Source organism: Amphibalanus amphitrite, unplaced genomic scaffold (assembly GCF_019059575.1).
Source record: "Amphibalanus amphitrite isolate SeventyFive unplaced genomic scaffold, NRLGWU_Aamphi_draft 000611F_arrow, whole genome shotgun sequence".
NCBI lineage: Eukaryota > Metazoa > Arthropoda > Thecostraca > Balanomorpha > Balanidae > Amphibalanus > Amphibalanus amphitrite.
In genome coordinates this window covers 403355-416247 of record NW_024882105.1, presented here as the reverse complement: position 1 = coordinate 416247, position 12893 = coordinate 403355, and the positions used below count along the sequence as shown (strand labels likewise).

General features: G+C 48.3%; 2 protein-coding genes across 4 annotated transcripts in view; both read left to right on the top strand.

Moving 5' to 3' along the window:
• The first annotated feature begins 6 nt into the window (after positions 1-6).
• On the top strand, positions 7-2190 carry LOC122363251 (splicing factor U2AF 35 kDa subunit-like protein). Of its 3 annotated transcripts, none has more exons than XM_043332296.1 (4): positions 7-13; positions 479-546; positions 827-1032; positions 1324-2190. In XM_043332296.1, the coding sequence occupies exons 2-4, from the start codon at positions 484-486 to the stop codon at positions 1616-1618; spliced, it is 564 nt and encodes a 187-aa protein (XP_043188231.1). In that variant the 5' UTR covers positions 7-13; positions 479-483; the 3' UTR covers positions 1619-2190. The 3 variants fall into 3 exon arrangements, with proteins under 3 accessions (XP_043188231.1, XP_043188229.1, XP_043188232.1); XM_043332294.1 differs by having other exon boundaries at positions 479-576; XM_043332297.1 differs by lacking the exon at positions 7-13 and having other exon boundaries at positions 500-637.
• A 1885-nt stretch (positions 2191-4075) lies between these two features.
• LOC122363239 overlaps positions 4076-12893 on the top strand; it is a 10628-nt gene continuing 1810 nt past the window's right edge. The window contains exons 1-4 of the mRNA XM_043332252.1: positions 4076-4096; positions 6730-7010; positions 9739-9970; positions 10613-11510. Of these exons, the coding sequence (XP_043188187.1) occupies positions 4076-4096; positions 6730-7010; positions 9739-9970; positions 10613-11510 (1432 nt within the window). The remainder of the gene's footprint in view (positions 4097-6729; positions 7011-9738; positions 9971-10612; positions 11511-12893) is intronic.

Sequence of the window (12893 nt, the reverse complement as noted above, 5' to 3'; positions counted from 1 at the left end):
GTGCGAAACCAAGGTCAGATGACTGGTGGGGCGGGGGAGGGGGAGGGCGGCCAACGTGAGGATAATAGGGACTGGACTCTTCAACCAGACTGATGAGAATCACATAGCGCAGTGCCGACAAAACAGTTTCGGTCTTTGTCGAAGTTTGAGGGTTTGAATTTATGTGTGACTGTATGGAACGGATTTATTACTTTCGGTCGCCAGGCTACTTTCCTGTTTCTCCGCAGTATCGTCATGAAGTATTGCGGTCACAATGTACTGTGATCGACTTTATGGTTCTTTTCTGTCTTATCAATCATTTACACAAGTAATTTAAATTTGTGGTACTCTTACTAATTAATTTAGTTTTAATCCATTGATATCATGTTCAAAACGCGAAAAAGACTCGAAATTTCCGTTTCGAAAGATGAAATTGCCGTCGGTGTTTGGTGATTGTGAGCGACTGCAGTCGGGAATATTGAGCCACCTTTTCATACAGTGTCGATGGCTGAAAACAACCCAGCTGGCGATTGGAGGAGGGGCACCCGCTTCTCTCCCTCCGATCAAGTTAGTTTGTTACGAACGACGGTTATTTCGGTACGAAATGGAGGTTGTACTCGCTATTACAAGGAACAAATAGTTATGTTAACAAATAACGGTAAGAACATGCTATCTTTCTGAAACTTGCAATGAACTGAATTATTATAATCTGTGTTGAAGGGGTGTTTTTTTTTCGGTAAATGATCGGTTACGAATAAACAGATATTTGCAAAATGTCACCCCTCATCCCCTTACTTCCGACACCACCGTCTACCCCAACTAACTGTGCCTCTCTCCATGTTCACAGTACGGCGAGATCGAGGAGATGAACGTGTGTGACAACCTGGGCGACCACCTGGTCGGCAACGTGTACATCAAGTTCCGCCGAGAGGAAGACGCCGAGAAGGCGGTGGAGGACCTGAAGAACCGCTGGTTCGGCGGCCGGCCCATCCACGCCGAGCTCAGTCCCGTCACAGACTTCCGAGAGGCCTGCTGCCGGCAGTACGAAGTCGGGTAGGTGTCGAAACAGGTCTGCTAACACTCTAATGCCATTGATTGAATTTTCTTCAAAGAACGCCTGTATGAACATTTGATAAACAAAATCCAGTCAGTGGTGTCATTATTGTTATCTATTTTACAGCACGAATGTCCGTCTTTATAATGCCACGGTAGGCTATATTTTCCGCTGCTCATGCGGATGTGACGTAGTTTATGTTTGACATTTAATGTTGTCGTGGGAAGCAATATTTGATCTGCTCGAGACAGTGGTATTTTATCGCCCTTACACTCATCTTTCTTTTCCAGCGAGTGCACCCGCTCGGGCTTCTGCAACTTCATGCACCTGAAGCCGATCTCGCGTGAGCTGCGGAAGGAGCTGTACGGTCGGCGCGGCCCGGCCTATGTGGGCGGCGGCCGGCGCAGGTCGCGCTCTCGGGACCGCGACTTTGGTCGGGGCGGCCGCGGGTCCGGCAGAGGCGGGTATGGCGGCGGCGGCGGAGGCCGGTACCGGAGGTCCCGCTCGCGCGACCGCCGCCGGTCGCGCAGCCGTGAGCGTCGCGACCGCTCTCGTGAGCGCGAGGGTCGCGCCGGTCGCTACTGAGTGACCGAACAACGATGGAGGAGAGACGTGAGCCGCACTGGCGTTGCCGAACATCAGAGCGTATCTGCTGGGTAACGCACCACCGAGCACAACACCCGGTGATCGTCAGTGGATTTCGAAAATCCAAGATATAAAAGGTCACCCCGAAAACCGGACCTAAACCGATCGGGCGTTCATGCGGTTACCAGATTGACGATCGTCAGACGCGTTTTGATGTTTGGTCTACCGAGTGCGGCGTGAACGTTTGACTTGTGGAGGAGGCAGTGGATGCTAACATCGGTGGTTTCATCGGTGGATTCGGGACGGCGCTGGGGTCGGTCCGCGGGCCACCGGTCTGGCGTGTGTGAGCGCTCTGTGGGTGCCTGTGTGTTGACTGTCGACCTCTGAGTGTTTCCGTTCCGGCTCGGACGCGCTATAGACTGTCCGGCCGCTCGTTCAACTGTGTACCGTCTTTGGGGCAACTGGGAACTGTGACCGACCTCGGCAGAGCGGGTGCGACCGCCACCACAGAATCATTGTCACACTTTCGGCCTGTGGATATGCGTCAATAAATTACACATCATTTTCACTAAGGATTCTTTGATTATACATACTGTTCGGGAGAGTTGCAATGAGTCACGGAGTTGCTAATCCTAAATATAAAATCACGTAAGTGGTTCACAAACCGGAACGTATTTCATCACGATTCATGTCGGCTATATATAACTGCACTTTGTGTGGTTTTTATTGCCGCTATTGTCAATCCCACATCACGAATGTCAATAGAAATGCGTGATCCTCCATTGGCAATGACTGTCGCATTGTGGTATCCAGATGACTGGAGAGAAATCATCAAGTGCAAGGTTACGGCCATTTGTCGGATGTGCTGGCACAGATAGACTCTGATCCTCATTCTACCCTAATTATTACGTACCTGATCATGCCTCCCGGGACCTTGAACACACCAGGGCCATGGAAAGCTGGGAGCATATTACGAGCGATGCGGATAATACTACGAAATGTTGATCCGACTAACACTATGTAGTCCAACATTAGCGTACTTGGACCTGAATCATCTGCTATTATCCTCTAATATGGCAACATTCCGGGATCCTCATACCGGCCAGGCAGCCAAGCCGGTATTACAGGAACGAAGTCTCAATCACCCGTAATGGCCAGCTACTGAGGCGCAATGCGTGACCACTGGCCAGCCCTCCGGTCAGCGATGTCGTGTCACAACTGCTTACTCCCAGCAGACAAATATGCGGACGGAAGGCGGTCCTTGGACAGCGCCCGGTACGGGCTGCATTTCCAATTATATGCTTTTACTTAGGAAGGTTAAATAAGAGCGTCGACCTATGGTCAGGTAGGTCAAAGCCCTTCAGGTCACAAAATTGGTCATATGTGGTCATATTGGATGGTAATCGATCCTTAAGGCTTTCTAGGTTCATTGCTGGCTTTTGCCACTCGCTAGCTCAATCTGATCGAGAGTAATCATTGTGAGCACCCGTTCTTGCGAGCGATTGCTCGGCACTAAGAAGTGAGTGCGTTGCGAAACTGCGACATTTTTGAGACCGTGCATGCTTATTTCAAATACCGATATCACCCTCAACTTTTGTCAGTCAGCCCACATGTAGGTATACGATGACTTATGGGCTATTGACGCGCAATGTTTTCGTGCTATAGGTATGTATATCCATTACCCAGTGGGTCAAGTAACAGTCAAATAAAACGAAATCTTTGTAGCCAAACAGCAATTATGCAGAACATTCACGCGCAAGTCAATACTAAATACGGGTAGCGAAAAAAAAAAGAAAAAGGCGATTTTTTAATTGGGAATTTTTTTTCGCGCAGACATTCTGTGCCATTTTTGATCCTGCATTATATTAGGCAACGTATATAATTAATTGTTTTGTGCGAAGATTCGATCGGAGACCTTTCCTAACATCTTGACCCTGGCGCTCAACCGACTGGTGATGAAATAAAATAGGTACATTAGTCAATAGTCATCGGCTGATGACTATATCTTTACCACGATTCACGGATGCCTTGTCGTGCTCCAACAAGTCCCGAATGTGGGCAAAGTAAACAGATGGGCAGCTATACGCTTTTGTACCACATCTACGACCTGGGTTAAACGCGTCATACTGATGGGTCAGTCAAATGGGTCTTAGGTACTGATGATAACGGGTCGATCGAAGCTTGCACTGAAAGCTGCATTAGACACAATACCACTTTGGATGTCTCGACCGTCAGAACCGTGTACGCGGTGTACCTACGATGATCCCGATTGGCAATGCACAACTGTCATCCGAGCTAAGCATGCCGAGAGCTCATGTGACCGTGAGCTCCGGTTTGAGGACCCCTGCCGCTCGGTTCGGAGGCAGCGACTCCATAAAAGCGGTCGCACCGACTCTGAGACGGAAGATAACGCGACGGTTACGGGTGAGGAGCTACGGTTCTCTATTCATCCGCAGAATGGCGACACACCCCGCACAGGTGAGTAAAGAGGACGGGAGAGATGTGCGCCAATTAGTCGGCCTTGGTTTTGCACGACGAAGTAGTGACAATTTGATTGACTTATTTATGTGAGATAAAAAGTTTAATTCGCTATTCGACCAGCTCAGACGAAATGAATGTTCAGTGCATGCTTACACGTTTCTTATTGCACCATATGTCAAGATTCAATTGCCCTTTGAAAGATATCTCTTGCGTTTGGTCAGACGGCTTTCCCATGAAATTTGTGAAATAGATTGGGGGTACGGTATTTAATTATTGAACGTTCAACAGTGGATCAATGCTCATTGCTCAGCTTTCCTGACCTGACGGTAAATCGTCCGTCAGCCGCACTCAGCCCTGCCTTTCCTCTCAGTCCCATCTAACTGTCTGACGCTATTGCATCCCTAACCGTTTAACCGTCTGACACTATTCTGACCGTCTAACCGTCTGACGCTGTTGTAGTTCTGACTTAACGGCTAACCGTTAATGCTGTTTAATTTCTGACCGTCTAACAGTGTGACATTTTTACCTCTCTTACCATCTGTCTGACGCTAGAATATCTAACCGTCTAACCGTCGGACACCGTTATCTCTCTGACCGTCTAACCAGCTGACCCTTTAACCTCTCTAACCGTCTAAGCGTATGACGCTATTATCTCTGACCGTCTAACCGTCTGACGCTATAATCTCTAACCGTCTAAGAGTGACGCTTTTATAAATCTCCCTTACCGTTTAACCGTCAGAATCTATAATATCTTACCATATCTCTAACCGTCTAACCGTCTGCATATGCGGCGGAACGGGGAGGGCACCGGGGCACCGTGCCCCCCTTTGATTTTGGCATTTTATGGGCGTTGCATGGAGAGAATGGGATCAAAAGTCGGCGGTGCCCCCCCCCCTTGATTGAAGGTGTTCCGCCGCTACTGACCGCCTGACGCTATAATCTGTCTAACAGACTAACCGTCTAACGCTATATATCTCTTACCGTTTAATCGTCTAACGCTATAATATCACTGACCGTCTGACCGTCTGACGCTAGTATCTCTCTAACCCCCTAACCGTGTGGCACTGTTGTCTCCGATCAGTTATTGACAGGCTCAGACCGTCGGACAGTAAACTATAAACGTCTCTCTACTCCTCTCTCACACAGATTCTGTCTCTAATTGTTGAACCAACCGTCCGACACATCTCTATATGACCGTCTAACTCACAGCTGCCGTCTCACCGTCCGACACATAGTAACAATATGTATGACCTTTAACCCGCGCCCCGCTGGGCTATTCAGCCATACGCGGCCTTCCGGGGGGGGGGGGGCAGATTCTGCCCCCTGTCTAACTTCGAACCGATGGTCGTAGAAAGACGGGGAAAACGGCAATCGAAAGCTCTCAACAAGGCGGATCTAATAAGCTTAATTTTGTTTGCTTAAGCAGGTCAGAGGTCAGGTCAAGGTCAGGTCAAGGGTACAAAATGCAAGTTTCTACAGTATCGGCCTTGTACCGTAGTTGCCGAAGAATGGACTGAGACTGATTGCCCAAAACGTGTTCTTAGGCTACCAAGACAATATTCGTTGCATACAATATCATTCAAAGGTCAAGGTCAAGGTCAGGTCAGGTCAGGTCAGGTCAGGTCACCAAAAACAAAATATAGAAAAGGGCATGTGCGACACATGTTTTATGGGTCATTTTATTCATAGAATTCAATAGGCACATTCAATAAGTGATATGGACCACCTCTGGATGAATTTCAGGTCGCGGTCAGGTCAAGGTCAGGTCAAGAGAGGTCAAATTTCGAAGTTGGTTGTTAAGGCCTAAAAAGGTGTCTATCTGATGCAGTTTGTCACGGCGAATCGAATGGTGCTATTTTTGTTTCCGTACGAGGTCTAGAACTTCTAAAAAAATCATTTTTCAAAAATTTTGTGTGTCGTGACGTCATAAAACTTTGAATAAATCCCACATTTTTGAACTAATTCTTCTAAAAATTGGTATGTAGGTGCACATAGACCACTTCTCTGACATATATTCCGTTTTATTTTCGATACACTCAAAATTTTGGATTTTATAATTATTTCCCAAGTCAGTTTTTTGAAAAAAATTTGGGCCAAAATCCACAATTTTCAAAAAACCGAGATATCCATTTGATAGACAAAGTAAAATTACGAATAACCTTTTTTGTTACGTCTTGATTCCTTTAAAAATGAAGATGTTAGCGGCGTTTGAAATTTTGCCGTTTTTTAGGCGAAAATGGCGAACATGACGTCACTAAAACGTCATTTTCTCAAACATTTCCCGACGGCTTTCGCTCAAATTTTCAGGAAACGTGTTTAATTGATGTATGGTAAGGTACTGAAAGTTTGACGTCGCTGGCGTAACGCGTTTAGAAGTTATTGGCGAAAAACGGGAGGCCCCCCTTCCCCCAGCGGGGCGCGGGTTAAACTTTCACAGCCACACAATGTCTCCAGTAGCCCCATAAACGTGTAACAGATAAAACATCTGATGATCTGACCGTCAAACTCTTAGCAACTAACATTTTGAACCGCTATAATCGCTGCCGTTTCCTACGGATAATTATGCAGCCCCCGTCTTCCCGTCCCACTGTTCGACGGCAGTTTTCCGTCTGACGTTTCCCCATCCCCAGCTGCTGCTGGTGCTGTTGGCGGTGACGCTGCTTCCTCTGTGCTCGCCGTCCGTGATTCGTCGACCGGCAGTCAGCTCCGCCGGCGCCATCAATCCCTCTGCCAAAGACACGGTGATCGTGTTACCTGACCCGAACACCACCCCGGCGCCGATGGACGCCCGGAGCGGGGCTGCACGGGGATCAGAGCGGAGACCGGCTACCGCAGACGGGCCCAGGCCGGACAGGGAGGCGCGGATCATCAACTACCAGAGCGACAACTACCAGGACGGCTACCACTTCCAGTGAGTCGGGTCGGAGGAGCATTTTTTTCAGCGCGACAGTCGCATTATGTCGTATGGCTTATGTGTTGATGCAAGGAGCGAACACTCCGCAGAGAAAAGGGATGTCCGTCCCAAATAACATTAGCATTGACGTTCATTGTGCGACACTAATTGAGCATATGCCTAACTAAGCCTGTCTGAAATACGCAATTGAAGACGTTACGGTTTAAAACCAGATATATCCATCGGTGGTCAGCCTCAGCTGTCAAGACTTTGTCCGGTTCCCACGTCGGTATGCATATCCTGGAGTTAAACGGACGTTAAAGTTCCAGCCAAGCTCAATGAGCTCGGAGCACAAAACACCTCAGGCATGAGACAGTAACGCACCGCAGTAACCCATGTGTCGTTTTGCTACTGAAATAAGTCGATGCCTTGTTCGGCATGCCTCCATAGGTCGTAACATTGCAACATTGAAAGTGAATCAGGCAGTCGCGCTAAGGCCGTTCGACATTCAGACAACATGCAGCATTGAAAATGCAATGGATGTTTAAAGGAAAAGATCACTTACCACGAACGTATTTGTACGTACACTCATGTCGCCGTTTGCAGCTACGGGCGACTTCTTGGTGACCGCCCAAAATTGTGAGAAACGTACCATTGGGCGCAGGGCGGGTGTATTTTTTATTCATTAGGTAACTTACGGCACCGGGTGTAGAGGAGAGCTTTCTTCAACGCTTCTTTTTGTGCGCATTTGATGGATAAAAAACAAAATCCATCTGTGTAAATTGTATCCTAGCAGAGGAAAGGACGAGAGTCGAGAGAGCAACACGCTACCGATACACACTGGGCCGGGGGCCCGGAAAAGTGCTAGAAATTATTTGTGATTGAGTTGTTGATCTCAGTGACTAGCAAACATGCTAAAAACGAAGTGGGGCTGCTTAACCCTCGCCGGACCTATTGTCGGACCCCCTACCCCCTCGGCCGGCAGAGGGGGGAGGGTTGGTACGACCCCTTTTCGCCGTTTCGCCCCTAATGGAGCTAGAGCCTCGCGGAAAAAACAAGCGTGTGCGCCGTTTCAAGACGGAACGATTGATACCCGATTTTAAGGTCCCAGGTCAACCGGTAACCTCTGAGGTGAGGTCAAAAATCCCAAGGTAGGGTTTGGTTTTTGGTAAATTATTTCGCAAAAAATGGCCGCAGAGCAGCGATTTTGGCACCATCGTGTTCACCTGGCTCAGGCGCGTCGAATGGTATACTTTTTGTTTAGGTGAGATCAACTTAAGGTGTTGACCTCGAGTCAAGGTCAGATCAGAGCGCATCAGGCCACGAAGTTAATCGAAGGAGGTTGTATCGCATATCATTCGACTCGGGAGGTCTTCCCGAGTCCATTGGTGGCTTTCCCGAGTCGCTGGCTCAATTTGATCATGAGTTATTGACGAGAAACTCCTATGATCACAGTGACGTCATAAATGACCTCACGGAAGGTCAAAAATGCAAAAGTAAAGCATCGGATCTTGCAAGGAGTGCATGAAATCACGATTCCGTGTGCTTGAGATAGTTTGAGATCATTCCATGCGCAAAAACAACAGTTTCCTTATTTCCCCATTAACTCTTAATGGTGAGGTCAGGTGACCTCGAAGAAGTGGCAGGCATTAGCAAAAAATTGCGAGTGGGGCATGACAGAAAGATGATGAGTGGTTTGTATGGCATGGTCATTTTTAGCGGCTCGAAATAACATTTCTCAAAAAGTCTAACTAAAGAGCAAGCTGTTGTTGATTATCACTGACTTTTGTTTGGGGGTTAATAATGACTGAATCAATTAGTTTGGCCCAAAAATTTTGACAGCATTGTGTGCGTTGATCAATTCTGAGCTCAGGGACATATATTTTATTCAGATTATAAGCGCTCGTTTTTCACAACTTCCAGCGCTTTAAAGAGCGCCGGGCCTTCAGTAGAGCGGCGAGGTGACCGTTGCCCCTACATCATGTGGTTTACTGGCGCATATCTCGAAAAGTAGCAGGGAAAAGCAGCAAAGCACCTATATGGAACGAAAGATGAGTAATCAGATGCTAGTATAAAATGTTCATTTTTAGCCGCTCGAAATCACATTTTTATAAAAGTCTAATTAAAAAATTAGATATGATTTTTAATTACGTCTTGCAGCAGCTTGCAAGAAGCTAGCTTATCTTGCAGAAAAGCGATGCAATATGTAAGAATGATGTTGGCACAGTGAACAACAGTGCCCTGAACTAGTCTGACAGAAAATTTCGTCCAAAACGACGATTGGTCAACTAATAAATTACCACTAAAGATCATCATTAAAATCGGTAAATGTGGTGGCCACTAGTCTAAATTGTCTTGTGTTTGGTGACAACTGACGACCTCAATTTTTGACCTTAGGGCAAAACTGGCATCGGAATCGTATTCTTCGATCAATTTGGGATTAAATGATACCTATTTTGTTCATATTGTTGACAGTCAGTTTGGGGGAATTTCTAGCGCTTTTTCGGGGTCCCGGCCTACAGTGCGATAGCGCTGACAACACAGCATTGTATTTACTTACGATCCGCAAACGTCTAAATGGTGTAAATATGTGGCATGCGAGACGTGGTGATGACCCAAAATAAATCCGTTTTGGTGATACTGCCGATATAAGTACGGAATTTCCCTACCGCTGCCACTGCCCGAGATTCCTCACTGCCCAGCGTTGCAGTCCCCCGCATTTCCCACTGTTCCGCCGTACCGCCAGGCGATGCGGCACAGTCTACCTCCCAGGCAGCCGCCGCATACCGCCCGGCACCTCCGCCCGCAGATTCGAGACGACCAACGGTATCAAACACGAGGAGGTGGGCCAGGTGTTCTCGGGGCCGCTGCCGCTGACGGGCGTCATATCCACTGAGGGCAGGGTCAGCTGGCACGACCCGGCCGGCGTCCACATCGTCCTCTACTGGCACGCCGACGAGAACGGCTACCAGCCGCTCGTAAGTGCAAAGCTGCAAAGCCAAACCGTTAGCGAATATCGAGTGCAACTTGCAAGCATATGCCCAATATGAATTACGAAGCACCGTATTTATAAGGTTCTATGAAATTTATCGATCGATGTTTGTTTTGTTCATTGGGGCTGCACGGACAATATTGATAGACGGGAAAAAGATAAAAGTTCGTCGTTTAAGGCCGCCCCACACTAGACCTCGCATGCGGGTTGGGAGTTTGCGGGTTTTGAGTTTGTGGGCATAAAACTAATTCATAGAGCGATTAGACCGTTCCCTTATGGTAACTTCATGAATGCAGTGAAGCCGGTACACCTTCAGGAAATTACATGTAGTCGCAATACCAGCGCAACGAACCAAAATTCGACTCCAACGAAAAACCCGCAAACCTCGCAGAACTTGCAGACCTCGCAGCGAGGAAAATCGAAAGTTGACTCAAAATCAACCTTTGGAATGCGATGCAAGGTGGCTCGCAACCTAAAAACATGCAGACTGGCTTGTTACATTGTAGTGTGGGTCACTCAGCTTGGATTATTTGATTCTGAAGAAACCCGAAAACCCAAAAACTCGCAACCCGCATGCGAGTTCCAGTGTGGGGCGGCCTTTAAATCCATGCTATCTTTCCATCGGCAGGGAATTAAGATGGTCAAGCACCAGCAGCCTCCAGAGGAGAAGCGTAACATCGAGCAGGACTTCAAAATGCTGCAAGCAATGCGCGAAAATAAGCTCAATGTTCACGATAAGGAATCGGGCATCAGCATCTTGGATGAAAAGGACAGGGTGAATGCCAGAAGTTCAATCGATAATCCTTCTGATCTTGACATAATCGAAAACAGCGTGGAGGCAGAAGCGCTCGTTGAAAGCTCCAATGATTTGCCAGACCTCTCTAAGAACGCTGTTGGCTCTGGAGGTCTAAAAGAGCACAACGCTGGTTTTGAGAACACTGTGGATGCTTCAGGTCTAGCAGAAGCTACTGAAAACTCCCTTGAGAAGACCGCCACTTTATCGGCACCTCTTCCTGAGCTCCAGACACCCGATAAACAGCCATCCGTTTCTCAGGTAACAGAGGGACGGGACGAAGTGAAACCCTCTGTAGGTGACGATCTAACTGAGGCATCCGCTAGTGATGCAGAGTCGCTCCAGGACCGACGGAAGGGACCGCTGGAGCCTCTCCAGAACCTGGAGGCGAGTCCCATCGGGTCACTCCAAGTCCTGGAAGAGAGACAGGCGGAGCCGCTTCAGGACCTGGGGGATAATCAGTTGGCAGAGCCGCTCCCTGGCCAGTTGGAGAGTTCACCTGATCGCCTCCGGGGCCTTGAAGATGAGCCGCTGGAGCCACTAGAGGATCCAAGGGCGCGTCCGCTTGAACCGCCCCAAGGCCTGGAGGCCGGGCCGCTGGAGACACCGAGGAGCGTGGAGTCGAGGCCAATGAAGTCACTCCAGGACCTGGGGACGCCTCTGACGGAGCCGATGTCGGACGGCGCGCTGCTGAAGCTCGTCGCTCTGACTGACATCAGCGGCGTCCCATCCGGTGAGTGGTGTGATGTGGGCTGATGGAGAGCAGGGTTGTATACCAATCAAGTCGATTGAATTGATTGATTTGATTCAACGCGTATTTTGAGTTGATTGGATTGAGTCGATTGACTTTTCGAGATGACTGGTTGACTGACTCGTTTGACTTTAGCGACTGGTTGACTGATTTGATTCCCGAAAATTAGAGTGACTCGTATGATTGAGTCGATTGAATGGAAAGTTCAAATAAGTTTTAGTTGACGAAAAATAATGACACCAATTGATGACATCAAAGATCACAAAACTACACTGAAAACTGCTTGTCATCACAACTGCAATATGGGGTAGATGGCCAAATAAAGAACAGGGCCTAAACATGAACAGCCAACTTTGACTTTCAACTGCAATAACTGCTCCAATCCTGGTGATAGAACCTGGCGATGCACCTACCTACCTTACTGCACTCAGCAGGAAACGTTTTTTTCTTAATCCAGATGATAAAGTGCAAGGCCCTTTAAAGGTACTAATAAAGTGTGATTAATTAATAATTCACATCTCCACATCTCCTCAGAAACAACCCACTGAACTCTATAAATATCTGAAACCCCTACAAAAATAACTGAAACAAAAGCGCCGTTTTCGTCTCGCTAATTACGTTTGCGTACCTAACCTAACCCCCGACTGGAAAAAATGCACGCTTTCGTCGAGAACTCGAGCGTAGTTGGGCGTTTGCGCCGAAATTTTTCGGCGTACTTCGGCGTAAATCGACAGCTTGCGCCGAAATTTTCGGCGTACTTCGGCGTAAATCGACGGTTTTCTCTATCTCTCTATCGCAAACGGCTCCGGAGCAGTCGCGAAAAACCCGTCGGGGTGGCACCAACCCCCCTCGGCCGGCGAGGGTTAAATGTCTTCGGGAGTTAAACATCTTAAATATCACTTATCTTGTCTTGTGTTCGTCTCAGGGTATTTAAGTCATGTTCAGTGAACCTGATTGTGACTCTCCCACGGCGGGAACAGTTCACCGATCGAGAGTGAGGTTATGGATTGTCGGATCCCCTAGTTCAGATAACGTATGCTATCGTTTGCGTATTGACCGTTGTGATTCCTGTATTTCCGGCGTGTGGTTTGCGAGCGGACGCTGGCAATCGGTCCCGCGTGGCCTGGTATCTGCCCGATCCCATCGGCCGTGCTTGCACCGCGCCTGTTGAAGGCCCCGTCAGGCGTCAGTCACCGGCTGGGCACATACTGCTGATCAGAGCCGGGCAACAAAATAAAGGTTACGTTATGGAACATGCCAGTGAGTTTGTGAGTCAGGAGATTTTGTGATAGCGAACGCTGGTGCTCGGTCCCGCATGGCCTGCTGATGTCTATTGTCTGCCCGATCCCGTCGACCGTGCCAACA

What these genes read in the sequence shown, in the direction of transcription:
- LOC122363251 (XM_043332294.1), top strand. Translation starts at nt 484, where the DNA reads ATGGCTGAAAACAACCCAGCTGGCGATTGGAGGAGGGGCACCCGCTTC. An exon ending in TACGAACGACGGTTATTTCG is followed by an intron (nt 577 to 826) that starts GTACGAAATGGA and finishes CCATGTTCACAG; the next exon opens with TACGGCGAGATCGAGGAGAT. An exon ending in TGCCGGCAGTACGAAGTCGG is followed by an intron (nt 1,033 to 1,323) that starts GTAGGTGTCGAA and finishes TTTCTTTTCCAG; the next exon opens with CGAGTGCACCCGCTCGGGCT.